The 22,881-nt window shown below is 39.6% G+C and overlaps 3 protein-coding genes across 3 annotated transcripts in view; 2 read left to right on the top strand and 1 right to left on the bottom strand.

Moving 5' to 3' along the window:
• Positions 1-22,881, top strand: part of LOC124157893 — a 212,487-nt gene that overhangs the window by 100,653 nt on the left and 88,953 nt on the right. The gene's annotated exons all lie outside the window — the stretch shown is intronic.
• On the bottom strand, positions 8,387-14,042 carry LOC124157895. The gene is made up of 3 exons (XM_046532961.1): positions 13,913-14,042; positions 8,854-8,925; positions 8,387-8,674 (listed from the first exon to the last, which is right to left on the bottom strand). Exons 1-3 carry the CDS (start codon positions 13,980-13,982, stop codon positions 8,442-8,444), a joined length of 375 nt encoding a protein of 124 aa, XP_046388917.1. The 5' UTR covers positions 13,983-14,042; the 3' UTR covers positions 8,387-8,441.
• LOC124157894 lies at positions 14,318-16,715 on the top strand. The gene is made up of 3 exons (XM_046532960.1): positions 14,318-14,454; positions 16,196-16,267; positions 16,428-16,715. The coding sequence occupies exons 1-3, from the start codon at positions 14,385-14,387 to the stop codon at positions 16,658-16,660; spliced, it is 375 nt and encodes a 124-aa protein (XP_046388916.1). The 5' UTR covers positions 14,318-14,384; the 3' UTR covers positions 16,661-16,715.

Here is a 22,881-nt window from a genome sequence, read left to right as displayed (position 1 = left end):
GGTAACCCCTTCTCCGAAGGGCATGGTATAAATTGGAAAGATGTCTGTTAAGGGAGTCTGGATTGTTGCAAATTCTGTGACCACGGATGGAAAGAGAAAAAGGGAGGGATCGTTTCGTATGTGTCGGATGACAGCTATTGTGATGTAGGTATTACTGTTTGTAGGTGTTTTTAATGTGTACAGAGGTGTGAAATGTATTCTTAGTGAGAGAAATGTCCACATCAAGGAATGTGACACGAGTGGAGGAGGAATAGGATGTAAAATTAACAGATGAAAATGAGTTGAGGCAGGAGATGAAAGTGATTAGGGATTCCATGCTATGTGGCCACAGGATAAAGATTTTATCTATGTATCGGACCCAAAGGGTGGGTGTGAGTGGGTATTGGGACAGAAAAGACTGTTCTTGGCGGCCAAGAAAAAGGTTGGCATAGGACGGACTGAACCGGCTCCCCATAGCACACCCCCTAGACCGTGTGTAGTGATCGTTATTGAACGAGAATGAATTGTGTTTCAAGATTATCTCGGAGAGGTCGACGAGAAACTTTTTGCTCGGAATCTGTGGAGTGGAGCGCTGCTCAAGGAAGTGCTAGAGAGCGGAGAGGCCTTCTGAGTGCGGTATGGAGGTGTAAAGAGATGTGACGTCGATGGTCGCCATAATGACGTCTTTGTCTCCAGGAAGGGTGGTCGAGTGAAGGCGTTGGAGGAAGTGATACGTGTCTTTAATGTATGAGGGAAGAGAGTGCACTATGGGTTGGAGGTAATGGTCAACAATAGCGGAAATTCGTTCTGTGGGAGATTGAATGGAAGAAACTATCGGACGGCCGGGATTATTAGCTTTGTGTATTTTAGGTAGTATGTAAAAATGAGGGCTTCTGGGGTTGCAAGGTGATAGTAATGCGATGTCTTGGGCTGTTAGTCCTTCATGTGGTCCGTTTTCCTCGAGGAAAGAAAGAATCTTCTCTCGGTATTGGGGATTGGGATCAGAAGGGATGGGTTGGTACGCCGAAGCGTCGGACAATTGCCTAAGCGCCTCGTTGTTGTAGTCAGCCGCATTCATCACGACCACCGTAGATGCCAGGACGCTTAGATTTACCATGATTTCGGCGGGGGTTTATACACAGGAAACTCCCTTTGCTATGGCCCACAAGAGTAACCAATAGATGGCACTGGGGCAGCTCACCACTCACCAACAGAAGGAATGGACGAGGACACAAGGATGAAAGGAAAAATACACACTCACACGATAGCAGGAAAGAGACAGGAACATGCGTTTCGGGGCACGCTGAGCCCAAGTGAAATAAGCCAATATGGCCGATAGACTACTTCATTCATTCACACGGCGCCTTAAGCGCAAACATACATATAAATTCAGAGGTAAGGAAAGAAAGGGATAGGAACATGGAATAGAGAAAGGACGAGGAAAATGGTGCTGTGGTAGATGGGAAAAGCCAGAAATCAGAGGGTAAAAATGCGGCCTGACTGGGGCCTGCAACGGGGGCGGTTGCATGGAGTCAGGGAGGAAAGTGGGGGGAGTGTGTGCCGTACGAGGGGGGCGGGTGGATTTTAAAATATTACCTAAGTTAGGTGCTCTTCTGTAGGTAATGGAGGGGCAGGATGGAAGAAGAGCAGCTGGGGTTTTGTTTTTGCTGATGATAGGGAACAGATCTTTTAATTTTTTTTTGAGTGCCCGGGAAGAATGTGGTGGTGAAATTAAGTTTGCTAGTTTGTTCGTTTTTGGTGCGTGGGGTGTACTGTTCGGAGGGAGAGAGTATTTTCTTTTTAAGCAGGGGTTCTGGATACTCTCGTTTGAGGAGAGCATGGTGGAGGTTCTGTGTGGCTCTTTGAAGAGATGGTGACTTATTGCAGATGCGATGGGCACGGACTGAGAGGGAGTAGGGAATTGCGTGTTTGGTGTGAGGTGGTTGGCAACTGGCAATGTGTAGTGCAGGTATTGTTCATGGTTGGTGGGTTTTTTGTGGATGGATGTGCTGAAGGTATTGTTTTAAAGGCGGATGTTTATGTCAAGGAAGGTAAGGGAGGAAGCAGAAATTGATGAAGTGAAAGAAACGGATGAGGTGGAGTTGAGGGATGCAATGAATGTGTCAAGCGAATCACGCCCATGGGCCCATGGTAAAAAAATGTCGTCGACGAATCGGACCCACAGGAGAGGATTGAGGGTTTGGGAATTTAAAAAAGAGCTTTCCAGGTGACCCATGTAGAGGTTTGCGTAGGCTGGGGCTATTCTGGTTCCCATCGGGACTCCTCGCTTTTGTAGGTAGATGGTGTCGTGGAAGTTGAAGGCGTTTTTGTTGAGAAGTAGTTCAGCTAATTGGGTGATGAAGTTAGTGGAGGGAGAGTGAGGCTGAGGGCGTTGGGCAAGAAAGTAGTTTAGGGCATTGAGGCCTTCGTGGTGGGGAATAGAAGTATATAGTGAAACGACGTAATTGTCGCCATTAGGACATTGGTACCGGTAGGGATAGGGGTTGAGTTAAGTATGCTTAGGAAATGATAGGAGTCTTTTAAGAAAGATAGAAGGGTGGTGACAAGAGGTTGCAAGTAGTGATCTAGAAGGGCTGATATTCTTTCGGTTGGGGAATTGCGGCTAGACACAATGGGGCGGCCTGGGTTATTGGATTTATGTATTTTGGGGAGAAGATAGAATTGTGGAGTGCTGAAATCGACAGGTGGTAGATGATTAATGTCGGAGGGGCTGAGTATATATATATATATATATATATATATATATATATATATATATATATATATATATATATATATATAATAACCCTGGCCGTCCCATTGTGTCTAGCCGCAATTCCCCAACCGAGAGAATATCAGCCCTTCTAGATCACTACTTGCAACCTCTTGTCGCCACCCTCCCATCTTTCATAAAAGACTCCTATCATTTCCTAAGCATACTTAACTCAACCCCTATCCCTACCGGTACCAATCTCCTTATGGCGACAATTGACGTCGTTTCACTTTATACTTCCATTCCCCACCACGAAGGCCTCAATGCCCTCAACTACTTTCTTGCCCAACGCCCTCAGCCTCACTCTCCCTCCACCAACTTCATCACCCAATTAGCTGAACTGATTCTAAACAAAAACGCCTTCAACTTCAACGACACCATCTACCTACAGAAGCGAGGAGTCCCGATGGGAACCAGAATGGCCCCAGCCTACGCAAACCTCTACATGGGTCACCTGGAAAACTCTTATTTAAATTCCCAAACCCTTAAGCCTCTCCTGTGGGTCCGCTTCATCGATGATATTTTTTTACTATGGGCCCATGGGCGTGACTCGCTAGACACTTTCATTGCATCCCTCAACTCCACCTCATCCGTTTCTTTCACTTCATCAATTTCTGCTTCCTCCCTTACCTTCCTTGACATAAACATCCGCCTTGAAAACAATACCTTCAGCACCTCCATCCACAAAAAACCCACCAACCATGAACAATACTTGCACTACACCAGTTGCCATCCACCTCACACCAAACACGCAATCCCCTACTCCCTATCAGTCCGTGCCCATCGCATCTGCAACAATTCACCATCTCTTCAAAGAGCCACACAGAACCTCCATCATGCTCTCCTCAAACGAAAGTATCCAGAACCCCTGCTTAAAAAGAAAATACTCTCTCCCTCCGAACAGTACACCCCACGCACCAAAAAAGAACAAACCAGGAAACTGAATCTCACCACCACATTCTTCCCGGGCTCTCAAAAAATTAAAAAAATATTAAAAGATCTGTACCCTATCATCAGAAAAAACAAAATCACGGCTGCTCTTCTTCCATCCTGCCCCTCCATTGCCTACAGAAGAGCACCTAACTTAGGTAATATTTTAAAATCCACCCGCCCCCTCCTACGGCACGCTCTGCCCCCACCTTCCTCCCTGACTCCATGCAACCGCCCCCGTTGCAAATGCTGCCCCCTGCTACGCCCCACCACTTCACCTGTCATCAATAGATCCTCCTTCACACCGTCTTGCACTTCCTTCAACGTTGTATACAGGCTATTTTGTAATTTTTGCCCCGCGTACTACATAGGAGAATGTACCACCCCCATATCCATCCGTATGAATAACCACAGGCACTCCTGCAAAACTCCCCCCTTTCATGAACCCATCCCCATTCACACTTCCTCACACAACAGTACCTTCGACCAATGTTTTTCCCTAACCTTCATTGAAGTTTTGCCAGAGAGGGCAACTATCATCGAGGTGAGGACGAGGGAGATGGCCCACATCTGGGTTGAAAAGGCGTTTGAAACGCCCGGGCTAAACATCGCCCACTAAAAAGCCAAAACAAACCCTACCCTCCCTTTTCCCCCCCTCTCCCCTTCCCCTTCTTCCACCCCCACTACCTCACCAAGGAGGGCGACTGGAGGAACTTACCCTGCCTGCAGCAGTTCACCTTCAGCATTGAGGATAGCGGATCAATCCGCTGAAACGTCTGAACGTTTATTTGTGAGTGTCCCTTTTTTTTACGTGTGTCTATGTTTTAGTAGTACAATTTTTGTTCGTTCGCCTCGATCGGCCACATATTTATATATATATATATATATATATATATATATATATATATATATATATATATATATATATATATATATATATATATAAAGTCTTGAGGAAAGCGCACTACGCGATAGTATAAATAACGAACAAAATAAACACTAATAAAAAACATAGGAACACATAGAAAAGGACACTCACAAAGAAGCTTGCAAACGTTTCAGCGGGTTGACCCGCTATCGTCAGTGCTGAAGGTGAACTGCTGCAGGCGGATCCTCCAGAAGCTCTCCTTGGTGGAGTAGTGGGGGTGGAAGAAGGGGAAGGGTAGAAGGGGGGAAGGAGGGGTAGGATTTGCTTTGACTATTAGTGGGCAATGTTTAGCCCGGGCGTTTCAAACGCCTTTTCAACCCAAATATGTGCCATTTCCCTCGTTCTCACCTCGATGATGGTTGCGTTTTCTGGCAGAATTTCAATGATGGTTAGGGAAAAACATTTATCGAAGGAACTATTGTGTGAGGCGGTGTGAATGGGGACGGGTTCATGAAAGGGGGGGGTTTTGCAGGAGTGTCTGTGGTTGTTCATTCGGATGGATATGGGTGTGGTGCATTCTCCTATGTAGTACGAGGGGCAAAAATTACAAAGTAGCTTGTAGACAGCGTTGAAGGAAGTACAAGACGGTATAGAGGAGGATCTATTGATGACAGGTGAAGTGGTGGGGCGTAGCAGAGGGCAGCACTTGCACCGAGGGCGTTTGCATGGAGTAAGGGAGGAGAGTGGGGGGAGTGTGTGTCGGAGGAGGGGGCGGGTGGATTTTAAAATATTACCTAAGTTAGGTGCTCTTCTGTAGGCAATGGAGGGGCAGGATGGAAGAAGAGCAGCTGTGGTTTTGTTTTTGCTGATGATGGGGTACAGATCTTTTAATATTTTTTAAATTTTTTGAGAGCCAGGGAAGAATGTGGTGGTGAGATTGAGTTTTCTGGTTTGTTCTTTTTTGGTGCGTGGGGTGTACTGTTCAGAGGGAGAGAGTATTTTCTTTTTAAGCAGGGATTCTGGATACTCTCGTTTGAGGAGAGCATGGTGGAGGTTCTGTGTGGCTCTTTGAAGAGATGGTGAATTGTTGCAGATGCGATGGGCGCGGACTGAGAGGGAGTAGGGGATTGCGTGTTTGGTGTGAGGTGGATGGCAACTGGTGTAGTGTAGGTATTGTTCATGGTTGGTGGGTTTTTTGTGGATGGAGGTGCTGAAGGTATTGTTTTCAAGGTGGATGTTTATGTCAAGGAAGGTAAGGGAGGAGGCAGAAATTGATGAAGTGAAAGAAACGGATGAGGTGGAGTTGAGGGATGCAATGAAAGTGTCAAGCGAATCACGCCCATGGGCCCATAATAAGAAAATGTCGTCGATGAATCGGACCCACAGGAGAGGATTGAGGGTTTGGGAATTTAGAAAGGAGCTTTCCAGGTGGCCCATGTAGAGGTTTGCATAGGCTGGGGCCATTCTGGTTCCCATCGGGACTCCTCGTTTTTGTAGGTAAATGGTGTCGTTGAAATTGAAGGCGTTTTTGTTAAGAATTAGTTCGGTTAATTGGATGATGAAGTTGGTGGAGGGAGAGTGAGGCTGAGGGCGTTGGGCAAGAAAATGGTTGAGGGCATTGAGGCCTTCGTGGTGGGGAATAGAAGTATAGAGTGAAACGACGTCAATTGTCGCCATTAGGAGATTGGTACCGGTAGGGATAGGGGTTGAGTTAAGTATGCTTAGGAAATGATAGGAGTCTTTTATGAAGGATGGAAGGGTGGTGACAAGAGGTTGCAAGTAGTGATCTAGAAGGGCTGATATTCTTTCGGTTGGGGAATTGCGGCTAGACACAATGGGGCGGCCTGGGTTATTGGGTTTGTGTATTTTGGGGAGAAGATAGAATTGTGGAGTGTTGAAATCAGCAGGTGAGAGAAGATTAATGTCGGAGGGGCTGAGTCCTTCTGCGGGGCCAAAATTTTTTAGAAAGGAGAGGATTTCTTTCTGAAATTGCGGGTTGGGATCATTAGGGAGGGGAGAATAGGAAGTCGGGTCGTTCAGTTGTCTTAAACCTTCCTCCACATATTTATCTTTGTCAAGAACGACTACCGTTGAGCCCTTATCCGCTGAGGTTATGATGATGTCTTTGTTGGTGGAGAGATTTCTTAAGGCCTGGAATTCCAGGCGTGTGAGATTTTTAGGTGGGGTGAGAGAATGGAGGAAATTGGGATCACTGATTCTGTTGAGAAAAAGTTTAATGAATATCTCTACGGGATGGTTTGCATGAAGTGGTTTAGGTTCTCGTACAGACGGTGGGGCGAATTGGGCCAGTGGGTGAAGAGTGTCGTGGTTGGAAGATGTGTTTTGTTGGGACTGCCAGAATGCTTTCCAACGCAGGTTCCGGCAAAAATTCAGGGCGTCCGTCACAAGGCTCACGTGGTTAACTTTCGGCGTGGGTGAAAAAGATAATCCTTTCCTGAGGACTGCCCGCTCGTTGGCGTCGAGGACATGCGAAGAAAGATTCACTACATTGTCTTGGGGGGAAGGGTTCGTTGCATTGTCTGCCTCGTTTTCGCACTGCGTGTATGGAGGCGGTCGCGATGGGGGGCGGGGGTTGGGTGGTGCCGGAAAGTCCATTGGTGGGAGGGGGAGTTTGAGTATTGTGGCCAGGTCAGGTTTGTAAAGGAAGAGAGGCGGAGGAGTGGGTGGGGGTGGGGGTGCAAGACCCGTTAGGGGGAGTTGAAGGCCGGCACGAAGAAATGAAGTGCACAGATTCGACAATTTGTGTAGATGTTTGGCGCGTCTCCGGGAAAGATGTCGCCGGGCGGAAGAAAGGATTTGATTAAGTTCGGTTAGTAAATGCGGCTGGGACATAGCAATGATTTTTGTGAGGGATATGAGATTGCTAGTGTGTGTGTGGAGGAGGGATTGATAGTGGGATAATATTAAATTGGTGAACATAAGAGATTGGTGAAAAATTGATATGCGTAGATGAGGGTGCATGCTAGGGGGAATACCTGTGAGGGGGAACTTGATGGTGAAGCCATTGGGGGGAATATTTAAGGATAAGCATGAGGTGAGAAACTCGGTGTGGCTGGTGTACTGGGCGATCTTGTGCGCGTTGGTACGAGCATGTTTTAGCCAAAGATGGGTGGGTGGGGGATTGCACATTTGGAATAGTTTGGAAAGGAAAAAAAGTAAGAAGGTGAAAGTGATTGAAAGGAGAGGAGGAACACTCACAAGAATGATGTCACAGCAGCTTGAGGCACTGATGAGACGACGAACACGAAGATGATAGAACTTGGGCTGAATGGCCGTAATATAAAGTCTTGAGGAAAGCGCACTACGCGATAGTATAAATAACGAACAAAATAAACACTAATAAAAAACATAGGAACACATAGAAAAGGACACTCACAAAGAAGCTTGCAAACGTTTCAGCGGGTTGACCCGCTATCGTCAGTGCTGAAGGTGAACTGCTGCAGGCGGATCCTCCAGAAGCTCTCCTTGGTGGAGTAGTGGGGGTGGAAGAAGGGGCGTCCTTTTTCTATTACATGTTCCTATCCCTTTCTTTCCTTACCAATGAATTTATACGTATATTTGCGCTTAAGGCGTCGTGTGAATGAATGAAGGTTTAATTAGGAATTAGGTTTTTTTCCTTATGAGTAGTAAGAATGATATTGGTAAATGGCAAAGATATGTGAGACGGTGAAAGAAGGTAATGCTCGAATGGCTTAGACCCTAAAAGCGACCTTATGGTTTCCGCAGGGCGTTCAATTCGCTCTTGAAATCAGAGTTCAGGTCTGAAAGTTAAGGGGATGTAGACGTTAGTTAAATTTATAAATAAAAAAATGAAATTACTTTTTAAGATTTTTAATCGGGTATCATTAGACATTGATGCAATGTGCGCCATTATCGACCATAATGAACTGAGTTACGAAAATTGATTAGAGTTTCTCTTCCTTTACGCTTCTGTTCATTATGGGCACCAGCGTCCCGTGCACCAACACCTATTTCATCATCATCTTCTGCGGCTGCTGCACCTTGATCTGAACCTTCAACGTCTGCGCCCCGGGCAACACGTTCATTAGTTTCGTCATCAGTGTCGCGTACATCTAAATCCTCTTCACTACCTTCTGCCATCCCTTAAGAAAAGAACGAGAATGTTTTACTGCATCAATCATTGATAAGGTGTGGGAATTATTTATATATATACATATATTATATATATATACCATTTAATATTAATACCACAAGACCCCTTTTAGTATGGGTGGACGATAAAATTTTAATTATTCCGTATCGGGGATACAGAAAATCTTACCATCAAGAGCTTTATGGTGAGCAGGTGTAATGGCTGGATCTTTGACGGGAACGGCCTCGGTCAGTCCTCGTTCTGTTTAGAAAGGATAATATTAATGCAGGTTTCATGCGAAATTTGATAATAAATTAAGAAAAGAAATTAAGTTTCCAATTTGACACTATAAACAGTTTTGAATGAATGGCTTAAATAGTAAAGAATACGCATTTCTTACATAATTGCAGACACTTACAGTTATTTTTCAATTTAAAAATTGATACATCTAAAACCAATTTAATTTGTTTCAATATATTCCATGGTTTAAAATTTATGCTTCACGACCCCTTATTATATATATATATTTTTTTTTTAGATCACGAGATGTGGGTCAATTGTAAATATTATTTATTTTTTCCAAACTTTGCCAACGTTTCGGACATTATATTTGTCCATCCTCAGGGCTATAAAAATGATAATTTATGATACAAAATTAGTTAAATACAGGCAATTTTACAGTTGTTATACATTAAAATACATGGAAATACATATTCAAAATTTACCTTTAAGTCTGATGTTGTTTTTATTTATTTATTTACAATTTGGTTGCTTGGATTTCTTTCTTTGTTGGTTATGTCATTTATTAAATTATGATAAATTTTGCTAAGGTAAGTAATGTCTGTTCTTTTATTGCAGCTTTTTTTATTTCTGGATATGTGGTACATTTCTTTGAATAATCTTTTTGATAAAACTGGTTCTGTATCTAAAATTTTGGCCTCTTCGAAACGAAATGAGTGACTGTTTGTAATTGCATGATCTGCTAATGCACAAATTTGAATTTTGGTCTTAATTGATGTTTTATGTTGTGAGATCCTATTTTTTAAATATTGACATGTTTGGCCAATATAATTTTTATCACAGTCTTTACATGGAATTGAATAAATGATATTGCTTCTAAGCTGCATAGGGGTATTTGACTTAAGTTTAGAATATATGAGTTTATGTTGGGTTTTATAGTTTTTATGTGCTATTTTAAAATTTGTTTTTTTGAATACTTTGGTAATTTGTTCTGATAATCCATTTATATAAATCATTCCTCGATATTGGTCTGTATTTGTGTTTGATATATTTGTTGTAGTTATTGTATTGTGAGTCTGTGAAGATGATTTTTTATTTGAATACAGTATGTTATTGATTAATTTTTTTGGAAAGTGGTTTTTTTCTAAAATATTACCAATTATTTTCAAATTTTTTTTATGGAAAATCTTATCACTTAAACTGAGTGCTCTAAATTTGAGTGCCATGGCCGTATTTATTTTGTGCTTTAGAGGGTGGTGGGAAAGAAAATTTAGATATCTATCTGCTTTATGCGGTTTAAGCAACCAAATTGTAAATAAATAAATAAAAACAACATCAGACTTAAAGGTAAATTTTGAATATGTATTTCCATGTATTTTAATGTATAACAACTGTAAAATTGCCTGTATTTAACTAATTTTGTATCATAAATTGTCATTTTTATAGCCCTGAGGATGGACAAATATAATGTCCGAAACGTTGGCAAAGTTTGGAAAAAATAAATAATATTTACAATTGACCCACATCTCGTGATCTAAAAAAAAAATATATATATAATAAGGGGTCGTGAAGCATAAATTTTGAATTATACAAGGAAGAGAAGCTGTCCAGTTGTTCATCAATTCACTTCACCCAGGATAAAAAAGGAGATTTCATGCCAGAGGAGAGTTAAATCAGAAGAGATTGAAAACCATTTTCAACAGGAAGGACTACGCCAAGCAAGAGGAATATGGGAGATAAAAAAATAGATATCACAACTAAAGCAAAAGGTTTTTACGCACATTTCCGTCAAAGATTTGGTATTGATGCTACGCATGCCGCTAATGAAATTTCCAAACTTATGAGACGCTTAGCAAGTAAAAAAAACAGTCTCATTTTTTTGCTTAAATGTAAGAAATCAAACCTTTTTCCAACTCATATTGTTAATAACGTTAAATGTACCTACTCACTGCTTAATTCAGTTCATCCATTTTCTAATGATGTCGAAAAAATAGTTTACAAATTCAAAAGATCAATATTAATAACTGAAATAAGAATTTGCATTTGGGAAATAGACCAAACTAAAAAAAACCTTGAAGAAAAGAAAAAATCATTTTCAAATTTAACTCCGAATAGTTTTTACAATTCCTTTTTTAGACATCAGGAACAGTTATATGAAAAATATTTCAATCAAGTGAAACAAAGACACATTAAAAAATTTGAGAAACTTACCAAAAAAATAATTGAAATAGACAATTCCATATGGCTAAAAAACCTTACTTCCATTTCAATACCTAAAGATATATATAATTTTCTCAGTTTTGGACCAAAATTTGGTCTGCCATACACAATCAAAGATTTTCCAATGTCTCAATTATTAGCTGACATAGACAGTATTATATCTGAACTAAAATGTCCATCTGAAAGAGATACAATTAGAGCAAAATGCACAAATATAATAACAAACTTCATACAAAAAGAAAAACAATGCCCACATAAATCTATTATCATTAATCTTCTTCATAAAACTAAAATTTTTTTAAAAGATAACCCTGACATTATTATACTCAAAACAGATAAATCAAACAAAACAGCTATTATGTATAAACAGGAATATGACAAGAAAATACATGACTTACTTGATGATAACGAAATCTATGCTAAAGTTCCCATAAACAAAAACCTAACCACATCACTTCAAAATAAAGTAAATACTCTTGTTAAAAAACTTTTTAAGGAAAATAAAATTGATTTTAAAACAAAATTCAAACTAATTAAGCACAATAGTACTCCACCAAAACTCTATGGATTAGTTAAAGACCATAAACCGGAAAATCCTCTAAGACCAGTAGTAAGTTTCGTAAACAGCCCAACTTACGAATGTGCGAAATTCATTTCCAACATTCTTAATAATTTATCCTCAGATAAATACAATATTAAAGATTCTTTTCAATTCTTTGATAAAATTAAAAAACAAAATATTCCTTTAAATTATAACCTTTGCTCATTAGACGTCAAATCCCTTTTTACAAATATCCCCCTCGACTTGGTAAACCAAATTGTAATGGATAATTGGGAAATACTAAACCAAAATACAACTCTAAACAAAGAAGATTTTTTTGAACTTTTTGATTTATGTATAAACCAAGGGTATTTACAATATAAAAATTGTCAATACCATATAAAAAATGGTGTTCCTATGGGATCCCCAGTGGCAACCATTTTGGCAGATCTCACCATGAACAAACTATTAGATACAGTGCTACCAAAGATACCTTTTAACATACCTTTCATCTACAAATTTGTTGATGACCTATATTTAGCAATACCAAATAATATACAAGATAACACTATTTTACAACATTTCAATGATTTCCACCCTAAATTGCAAATTGTAATAGAAAAAGAAAAAAATAATGAACTTCCTTTTCTGGATATGATCACTAAAAGAAACTCTGATGGTTCCATGATAATAGATTGGTACAGGAAACCGCATAAAGCAGATAGATATCTAAATTTTCTTTCCCACCACCCTCTAAAGCACAAAATAAATACGGCCATGGCACTCAAATTTAGAGCACTCAGTTTAAGTGATAAGATTTTCCATAAAAAAAATTTGAAAATAATTGGTAATATTTTAGAAAAAAACCACTTTCCAAAAAAATTAATCAATAACATACTGTATTCAAATAAAAAATCATCTTCACAGACTCACAATACAATAACTACAACAAATATATCAAACACAAATACAGACCAATATCGAGGAATGATTTATATAAATGGATTATCAGAACAAATTACCAAAGTATTCAAAAAAACAAATTTTAAAATAGCACATAAAAACTATAAAACCCAACATAAACTCATATATTCTAAACTTAAGTCAAATACCCCTATGCAGCTTAGAAGCAATATCATTTATTCAATTCCATGTAAAGACTGTGATAAAAATTATATTGGCCAAACATGTCAATATTTAAAAAATAGGATCTCACAACATAAAACATCAATTAAGACCAAAATTCAAATTTGTGCATTAGCAGATCATGCAATTACAAACAGTCACTCATTTCGTTTCGAAGAGGCCAAAATTTTAGATACAGAACCAGTTTTATCAAAAAGATTATTCAAAGAAATGTACCACATATCCAGAAATAAAAAAAGCTGCAATAAAAGAACAGACATTACTTACCTTAGCAAAATTTATCATAATTTAATAAATGACATAACCAACAAAGAAAGAAATCCAAGCAACCAAATTGTAAATAAATAAATAAAAACAACATCAGACTTAAAGGTAAATTTTGAATATGTATTTCCATGTATTTTAATGTATAACAACTGTAAAATTGCCTGTATTTAACTAATTTTGTATCATAAATTATCATTTTTATAGCCCTGAGGATGGACAAATATAATGTCCGAAACGTTGGCAAAGTTTGGAAAAAATAAATAATATTTACAATTGACCCACATCTCGTGATCTAAAAAAAATATATATATTCCATGGTTTACCATTTTTTCAATATTCCTCCATATCTATCCCACCATACAAAACAATGGCCTTAATCACAAACTTTCAATTCACTTTTTTAATGATTTTCGTATTAATAAACTCAAACGCAACAAATGATGTAGAACTCAGACTAGTCAATCTGCATTTATAGAACCCAATTTGCTAATAACTATTTTGAGTTTGGATGTAATGGAAACAAGTTCATTGAAAGGAAATCATATCAAGAAAAACTTATGGCAAAGGAAAATAAGTTTGGGGTAATTTGCGTTATATCTATTCTTCATGTATTAAGGAGGACAAGACAACAAGAAGAAATGAATATAGGGCTATTTGCGGCAATTTCCCAATGGGAGCAAATATACATTTTTGAGTAGTCCAAAACTGGTTGTTACTTGTGAAGTTGAATGATTTATAAAAATATACAATTTTTAAAGATGATTCTTTATCAAAAGGTCTAGGAATCAGATGGAGAAACATTTTGCAGTTAAATGTTGATGTATAGCAACTCACCCAATGGGAAAAAGTTGATGCCGATTACCAAGATTCCAACGAGGAGGAAGACTTTTGCGTTGACCACCATCTTGTCTGCAACACGGAATACACTTTCGCTTGACCTCGAATATGGAAAGCGAGGAGCTCTGTGAAATCTCTCGGCTTATATGCGATCGGGATCACCGTAGACCTATATCGCCCACGCTGATGTCTTTCTGTCCTCAATTTGATCACGTGATTTCGGTGATTCATTGCCGTGCTGATCATGACGCTCATTTCCGCTAGTTAGTTTGCTGCCGTTGAGTGAACAAATGAATCGCACGCCGATGAATCACCGAAATCACGGGATCACATTAAGGACAATAAGTCGTCAACGTGGGCGATATGGGTCTACGGTGATCCTCAGCGAATATAAGCCGAGAGCTTTCGCAGTGATCCTCGCATTCGATCTCCAAGATCAAGCGAAAGTGTATTCCGTGTTGCAGACAAGATGGTGGTCAACGCAAAAGTCTTCCTCCTCGTAGGAATCATGGTCATCGGCATCAACTTTTTCCCATCGGGTGAGTTGCTATATATACGAGGTGTGTTCAAAAAGTATCGCGAAGGGGATCGGGTTGGTGTGGTGGCTAGAGTGTTGGCTTCCCACCCGGCGGGCTCGGGTTCAAATCCCGGCAGTGGCAGAGAATTTTCAGAGACTGCCCGATCCCTGCTTGAATGTTGTGTGGAGGACATTTCAAGCGCAACACTCCGTCCGTCGGATGGGACGTTAAGCCGTGGTCCCCTTGGCGCCTTTCGTTAAGAGCAGGCTGACGCCGACGCCGGGTTTCTCTCCACCCTTCCTTCCACACCCTTCCCTCATGGCGCAAATGACCTCAGCTGTCGGTCGCCTCCTCCAAATACCATACCAGTATCGCGAATTTTGAATTTTTCGCGGGTTACGGATAATCGAATTTCGATTTTTTGTGGCGTTATGTTGGTACTCATGTCTGTCACTTATGCCGACAAGCTCGGCCATTTTGAATGTTTACTTAATTGTTGACAGCTGCTTTGCTTGCACGTGTTTTGGATCGTCTTCGATTTTTACCTTGGATCAAAGAACCTGTATCAAATTTTGTGTGAAAAACGAAATTAAGTGCGCGGATGCATTCCGAATGTTGACTGTGGCATACGGAGAAGCTACCTTGGACCGAAGCAACGTTTATCGGTGGTACAAAATGTTCTCAGAAGGCCGAGAAGATGTGAACGACGAAGAGCGTGCCGGACGCCCGAGCACTTCAACAACAGACGAAAAAATTAATGAAGTGGAGAAAATGGTATTGGCCAATCGTCGAATCACCGTTAGAGAAGTTGCTGAGGACCTAAACATATCGATTGGCTCGTGCCATTCGATTTTTATCAATGATTTGGGCATGAGACGGGTCGCCGCGAAATTCGTATCGAAATTGCTCAATTGCGACCAAAAACAGCAGCGCATGAACATTGCTGAAGAGCTGTTGGACTCTGTCCGCGACGACCCAAATTTGCTGCAGAGGGTCATAACTGGTGACGAATCGTGGGTTTATGGTTATGACGTGGAAACCAAAGCTCAATCATCTCAATGGAAGATGCCGCACGAAACAAGACCGAAAAAAGCGCGCCAAGTTCGGTCGAATGTGAAAGTTTTGCTGACAGTTTTCTTCGATTGCAGGGGCGTGGTGCATCATGAGTTCTTGCCACAGGGTAGAACGGTCAATAAGGAATATTACCTGCAAGTTATGCGCAATTTGCGCGAAGCAATCCGCCAGGAACGCCCGGATTTGTGGAAGAACAAAAATTGGCTTTTGCACCACGATAACGCCCCTGCTCACACATCGTTGCTTGTGCGCGACTTTTTGGCCAAAAACAACACACTAATGATGCCGCAGCCACCGTATTCCCCAGATCTGGCCCCCTGTGACTTTTTCTTGTTCCCTAAACTGAAGAGACCCATGAAAGATCGACGTTACGCTACGATTGACGAGATAAAGACGGCATCGAAGGAGGAGCTGAACAAGATAAAAAAAAATGATTTTTTGAAGTGCTTCGAAGATTGGAAAAACCGTTGGCACAAGTGTATAATATCTCATGGGGATTACTTTGAAGGGGACAAAATAGATATTCATGAATAAATAAATAATTTTTGAAAAAACACAAAAGTCGCGATATTTTTTGAACACACCTCGCATACATTTAACTGCGGAGTGTTCATCCATATCAACTTTTTTCTTAATGTATTGTCGAATTTCGCATCAAATCTAAATCAATACTATCCTTTCTAAACAGAACGAGGAGTGACCGACGCCGCTCCCGCCAAAGATCCAGCCATTACACCTGCTCACCATAAAGCTTTTGATGGTAAAATTTTCTGTATCGTTGATACGGAATAATAAAATTTTTATTGTCTACCCGTACTAAAAGGAATCTTGTGGTATTAATATTAAATGGTATGTATATAAATAATTCCCACGCCTTATCAATGCTTGATGCAGTAAAACATTCTCGATCTTTTCTTAAGGGATGGCAGAAGGTAGTGAAGAGGATTTAGATGTACGCGACACCGATGACGAAACTAATGAACGTGGTGCCCGGGGCGCAGACGTTGAAGGTTCAGATCAAGGTGCAGCAGCCGCAGAAGATGATGATGAAATAGGTGTTGGTGCACGGGACGCTGGTGCCCATAATGAACAGAAGCGTAAAGGAAGAGAAACTCTAATCAATTTTCGTAACTCAGTTCATTATGGTCGATAATGGCGCACATTGCATCAATGTCTAATGATACCCGATTAAAAATCTTAAAAAGTAATTTCATTTTTTTATTTATAAATTTAACTAACGTCTACATCCCCTTAACTTTCAGACCTGAACTCTGATTTCAAGAGCGAATTGAACGCCCTGCGGAAACCATAAGGTCGCTTTTAGGGTCTAAGCCATTCGAGCATTACGTTCTTTCACCGTCTCACATATCTTTGCCATTTACCAATATCAGTCCTACTACTCATAAGGAAAATAACCCAATCCCTCTAAATGTATCCTGACGAAACTCTCCAATGGAACGTATCAATATATTCGTAGATGCCTATCTCCATTTTTCGTTAAGTCTCTTCCATCATGCGTCATAGCCTCCCATTACTTCCTTTCTAAGCTCAAATCTATTTCCCTCCATCCCAATTATCTTACTATCATTGACACCAAGGATGTAAGTCTATTTTATACCCCTATTTTATATTCGAGTGAATCGCTTCTTTCAATGTCTGCCTTTGACTAGTATCATCATTATAAATGCCCAGCACCGAATCTCTTTTTGATCTTTCCTATTTGTTCTAATTTTTAATGCCTTCCCTTTTAACATAAAAGCTACCGGAATGTGTCGGCATGTTTTTTCGGGCTAGGTTTAGGCTTTCTTACACAAATCTTTTACTTTGCGTGATCGAATAAAATTTCTTCAAGGATTACCCTCAAAAGACCCTACTTTACCTTAGATATATTGACGATAAATTCCTTCTTATAGTCTCACAACGTCTCGCTAAATAGCCCTCTCTCTTCATCTAACTCTTTTGGTTCTTAACTTTTAATTCTTCTCTTCCATTTCATCACCAACTTCACCATTATATGCGTAGACATTTATATATGAAGCCATAAAATGTAAAATATCTATGATCATATCGCGGCCGCAAAAATTACACTAAGTCCTCTACACCAGCAGCCATCCACACACCAAGCGTTCCGTCTCTTATTATCCCTCAATAGGTGGAGACAGAATATGATATTTCACTGGCGATATTTAAATGCTCTTTTCTACCTTCAAACTTAACTTCTACGCCGCGAGTACCCTAAAAATTACAAAACTAAGAATTGAAAGAAATCGTAGTAAATTTTCGACCCCTTCGGGTTTTCCTTTCTACAACACATAAATTGGAAAATAAAAATACTTCCACTCAATTGGCAGTTCCCTGTGGGCTTGAAGCGCTTCGGAAAAGGAATTAGATACATGAATCTCGCGCGAAGGGAAAATATGTAATCATAAACCCTTAGCCCTCAGATCAATCCACGTAAAAATGTATTCCTCGAAGAATTTATCTTTCCTTTAGCTGTCCAAGAGAGGGATGAAACGACTAAAAGGGCCTAAATAGATTAATATACTGCTTAGTGAGGTTTTTTTAGTGGCAAGAGTGTTGGCCTCCAGCCTAGTGGGATCGGGTTCAAATCTCTGCGTAGGCAGAAATTTTTCATGGGCTGCCCGATCCCTGCGTGGTTGCTTTATGAGAGACTCTTCAAGTATAGAACTCTGTCATTTGGATGGGAAGTTTAGCCTCCTTGGCGCCTTTCGTTATGAGCAGGCTTATGCCAACGTCGCACCGGGTTTCTCTACACTTTTCCATTCCCTTTTGAGCGAATGACCTCAGCTTTCGGTTGTCTGCTCCAAATACCATAACACTCTGCTTGATGTGGTGTCGATTGGAAACGACGAGAGGTTGTATTTGGAGGTAAGAGGAAAATTAGTAACAAGGTTTAAGTTATTTCGATGAATGGTGAAATCTTTTTACCATTCAAATCATAGGCATAATCAATTGACAAAACTTACGGGACAAAAAACAAGATGACTCTATGTATGAAATCAATATTAAAATTTCAAGATTCATTAAATCTTTAAAACCTTTGAGGTGCATATTTTTTAATCTTGTGTTTTCGGGCCTTTGCCCTGCATCTATGCGAGGTTATTCCAATACTCCAATACACATAATTGGTGAACCTCCCTTGCAGACATTTTAATTATAGGTATGATTTTGATGATATTATCGCGAATTGCTTCTCCAGGAAATGGGTTGAATATGCCGAAGTCTTTGGTTCTCGCCCACTTTTAAATGGTATCTGGGAAAATACAGGCAATATGGAACAGATATTTCTTCGATATTTGCCCTGAAGCCCTCGTGGTCGGGCCCTCATCTGACGGGCCTTTCGTGTGTCGAAAGGCAGTTTGGATAGCCAGTTATTCCCCCAGCGTAGTAGCTGCGAATCAAATTTCAATCAACGAAAAGCTGAATTTGCGCCCCTAAGGTACTCCATTTCTGTCATCCGTCGAAATAGTGAATCAATTTTTACTCCCTCTATCGGTGAATGAGTTTCCAATGAACACTACGCAAAGGTCTCAAGAATCTCAAATTCCCCTCCATTCAATAGATGTCAATCGCTTTTTCGTTTCCAGTCAAAACTGTACGTGGGAACATATTGGGAACTTTTAACAGTCATTATGAATCAGAGAGCTGATAGACTAAGAACCCCTGTATTTTCAATGCATTGCCTCTCTTTAGCTTAATTTTCTCCGGAATTTTCACTGCCTAAGGATACTCGAAACCTTAGTTCGTGTTGCTACCATTTATATTTTCCATGAAAGAGCAGGAGTCTAAATATCGTGAAATTTATTCTTCATGCATTCCAAAAAAATCATATACTTGCATTATTTAAACCGAAAATGGTCTGTTAAATGGTGTGGATAAAGCAATAAAAAATTGTCATACCATTTAGGCAATAAAAAAGCTACCGTTCTATCACTATATATTTTTAAGCAATTTTAAGTGTGATAATGTATCGAATTATTGCTTCTGTGTATTGAAGTTTATTTTACTCTGAGTAATACGCATACAATTAATATTCTTACTTCAATTTCGAATGGTCTTAGAAAGCCTACAAGTGGTTGTAATTGTGGTAGGTTTTGAGGAAAGAAATTTTTCAAACTAAATACTTCCTGCGATATTGATAGTGTTTAAAGAAATTATTGAATAAAATGATCGTTTGGTGGGTTATTTTCGCTTTTACGTGCCTTTCAGTCTTAATTACCCGTGGAAAAAAATGGTGAATAATCCTTAGAATTACTACGGTACTATTTTCTCTTTCTATGTAAAGATTTCTTCCGCTAGGTATTCAGTATTTTTAAATTATCATCTATCAGTTTGATAGCGTTAGAAAATATTTGGAAGGTTTTTTTTGAAATAAAATCATAAACTTGTTCTGCTACATTTGTATTATGCATGCATGTTTATGGATAATATAAACGACCTGTTTAATTTAAAAAAATTCCTTAATATCTTTAAATTTTTGACAGTTTTTTATTTTACACGCACAGAAAAACTTCACTAAAGAACCCTTAAATGCTGCCGAACAGGCAATATACCTGCTATCGTTGGTGCTTGTTCCTATTTGATGGCTGAAACATCATTTTCGGGTACAAGCAGATCGCAATGACGATTTAATTAAGTTTTATATTCTCTGTAATCGCTATTGATATTCGAATTATGAACATTCACTCATTAATGTTTACTGGCAATTTTAGGCACGGTCTCTGTTACAAGTGGACTAGAGCTTAATTCGCCCCATTATCGTAATGTATCGGCGCGGGTCAGCTGATAATTGAAGCCACAGCTGCTGCGAGGGTCCATTCCCTACGCAATGAAAGGAGGGGAACGTTGATAGCGAGAGATTAAAAGATAGAGGGACAGTGTGTGTGGGGTAGGGTTATTAAAGGTTCGGCTGACATCATTTCAATCTGTATGGATGGCATGTAGATACCGTGAACAGTGTTATAAACCTAAATGGAGTACTTTCGTGATATTAGGAAATTATTCCATCGCGTATAGGCCACTGAAAAAAACAATTTTCCGAAATTACTTTTGGGCCAATGCATAAAATTTAAGGCACTACTCAAAACTACCCTCTCCGATTCCTTACAAATTTCTATTTTTTTTAATCCTTATAAGTAATTAAAAAGATCAATTTTTAGAGTTTATTACAGTAGGGTGGTTTCCTATAATTTTTTTTACTGTCTAAATCGGAAGATTATTATCAGACGCATTTCACGCTTTTAGAATTTTCAAATGACGATATCTATTTTAAGCAATTAAATGAAAAGTGAAAAATTTTAAGCGCGCGAAAACGCGACGGCTAAGTATGAATGCTGGGAAAAGCCCGTGTGACGTCATTCTGGTTCCCGCTGTCGCCGTGTGAGGTAACCTTGGGGCGAGGATATGTGCGCCGCTGCGATGTGGGCTGCTAGCAGGTAGCAGAGTGCCCTGCTAACAGATAGCGCTTGGCTTAAAAAAGGATTATTAATACCTTAGCAAACGAAGGAAAATTTCCGATCATAGCCAGTTTTAATAGGTGATTATTAATAGATGTTTCCGTGAGCTATGTGCCTCATGCATGCATTGGTAATATCAGACGATGTAAAACTCCTGACTACTCGTATAGAATCTAGATTCCTGTGACGTCACGTGGAGTGGCATCGCATGGCCGCCAATCTGGCCTTTTTCAATTGAGTTTTCAATTGACCATTAAAATTCGTCTAAACTGGGGTTTCTAAAACCAAATAATTTGTATATTATGAATACACTAATGGTGGGTAAGGAATCGCAATCAATGCTTTTCGTTTTCTTCGATGAAGGAAACTACCCTATCAGCGAGAAAGTTACAGGATATCAAGGTTGAAGAGTGTTGTGCTACTTTAAGCGTGTATGTCTGCAAATAATCGTCTATAAGTGTATTTAAAAAGTGCTCCATTCCTAAAACATGCATTTTATTAAATGCAACAAATAAAGCTTAAAATTGTTATGAAATACTCTCTGGAATTGTTAAGGGTCGGGTGGTTGGATCAAATGCTCTTTTACCTGAAATTTAGACCTTTAATTGATCATAACTTGAGGCGTCGTTCTGAAACTTTTCTGATTAAGAGCAAAAGTTGTATGAATGCTTGAGCTTGACGTTCGGAAACTCAGAATCTCTTTCATATTTCAGAATGTAAATCATCTGAAATATGCAGGAATAATGTCATAAATGGCTTTCTTACTTTTTAAATAAAAAAGCGTAGTGAATTTTGATCTATAAGACATTTTTGAAAAACTTTTACACCGCGATAATTTTCGCTTATCATTTAAAAATGATTCAAGATTTGAAATTTCGACCTAATAGTAATACCATAGGTAAACGGAACGTTTATTTTTGACGGAAAATATCAAAGGTAAAATGTGAAAAAGTGCAATTCCAAGCCGATGTTTTTTGAAAACTTTTATGCGCTGGCAATAATCAAATTAAAAAAATGTTGAATGAAAGGTTTGCTTCCGTCTTTAGGTGAATTATGTAAAGGCCTGTTTTATTACAAAGTAATGTCTCCGAATTAAATTTAAATCAAATGAAGTTGATTTAATTACTTCACCATATGAATTAATATTGATTATATAGTGGTGAAATCTATCCTAATCTATTCCTGTGCTTAGCTAGCTTTTTGGCGTGAACTTAGCTCATACTTGTACCGAATTTCAGAATTTATTCTCAGTCATGAATACATGGCTAGATTTTCCTTGGGCTTCTAAAACTTTGGAGAAGGAGTATTCCACGCTTGGGAAACATCGCAGTATCTTTAGACTTACCTTTGATAAGACCCAGGCTAGACGCTTTCGAACGAAGTGGAGAGCTTTGAAAGTGCCCCTTGAGTCCTCCGAATAGCCAAAAGAGGGTCTTCTCTGCCGCAGCCAAAGGACTCTCCTTCCTCCAAACGCTGCTCTAATGCGCGCGCTGCTCCGTCTCGCCTAAACGTGAGTGCGTTCATTCCTCTGCGTGCGCCTCCCTTGGGGTAGTGTTGATCGCTGATCTAGTCTCGGGCGAACGCAAGGAGGCTGAAATATCATGCAAGGGGCGGCAGGTCGGGTCGTGTGAATGGTATTCGTGTGTGGAAGGAAAAGGGAAGCTCCTAGACCAAAGCTCCGAGCTAGAAAAAAGTATTTGGAGAGTTGTGCATGCACGTAACTTATGCACGCGCTGTACTCGCTGATAAGAATATGACTGGGTGAGTCTTTAAGATTGTGTGAAATAAGAAATTTTAGTTTTAACACTTATAGGATATGAAATAGTGGAATATCAATTGGTAAAAAAAGAGGGCATTTTTCCTTTTTTTGTGTTAATATTATGCATCCATTTTTCAT

This window comes from Ischnura elegans, chromosome 4 (assembly GCF_921293095.1).
Source record: "Ischnura elegans chromosome 4, ioIscEleg1.1, whole genome shotgun sequence".
In the NCBI taxonomy this organism is placed as follows: domain Eukaryota; kingdom Metazoa; phylum Arthropoda; class Insecta; order Odonata; family Coenagrionidae; genus Ischnura; species Ischnura elegans.
Note: the sequence above shows the minus strand (reverse complement) of the source record. Positions and strands in the feature narration are given on the sequence as shown.

Coding starts and splice junctions, on each gene's coding strand:
- LOC124157895 (XM_046532961.1), bottom strand. CDS start 13,982: ATGGTGGTCAACGCAAAAGTCTTCCTCCTCGTTGGAATCTTGGTAATC. Junction 8,926..13,912: donor CATCAACTTTTTCCCATTGG/GTGAGTTGCTAT, acceptor CTTTCTAAACAG/AACGAGGACTGACCGAGGCC. Junction 8,675..8,853: donor TCACCATAAAGCTCTTGATG/GTAAGATTTTCT, acceptor TCTTTTCTTAAG/GGATGGCAGAAGGTAGTGAA.
- LOC124157894 (XM_046532960.1), top strand. CDS start 14,385: ATGGTGGTCAACGCAAAAGTCTTCCTCCTCGTAGGAATCATGGTCATC. Junction 14,455..16,195: donor CATCAACTTTTTCCCATCGG/GTGAGTTGCTAT, acceptor CTTTCTAAACAG/AACGAGGAGTGACCGACGCC. Junction 16,268..16,427: donor TCACCATAAAGCTTTTGATG/GTAAAATTTTCT, acceptor TCTTTTCTTAAG/GGATGGCAGAAGGTAGTGAA.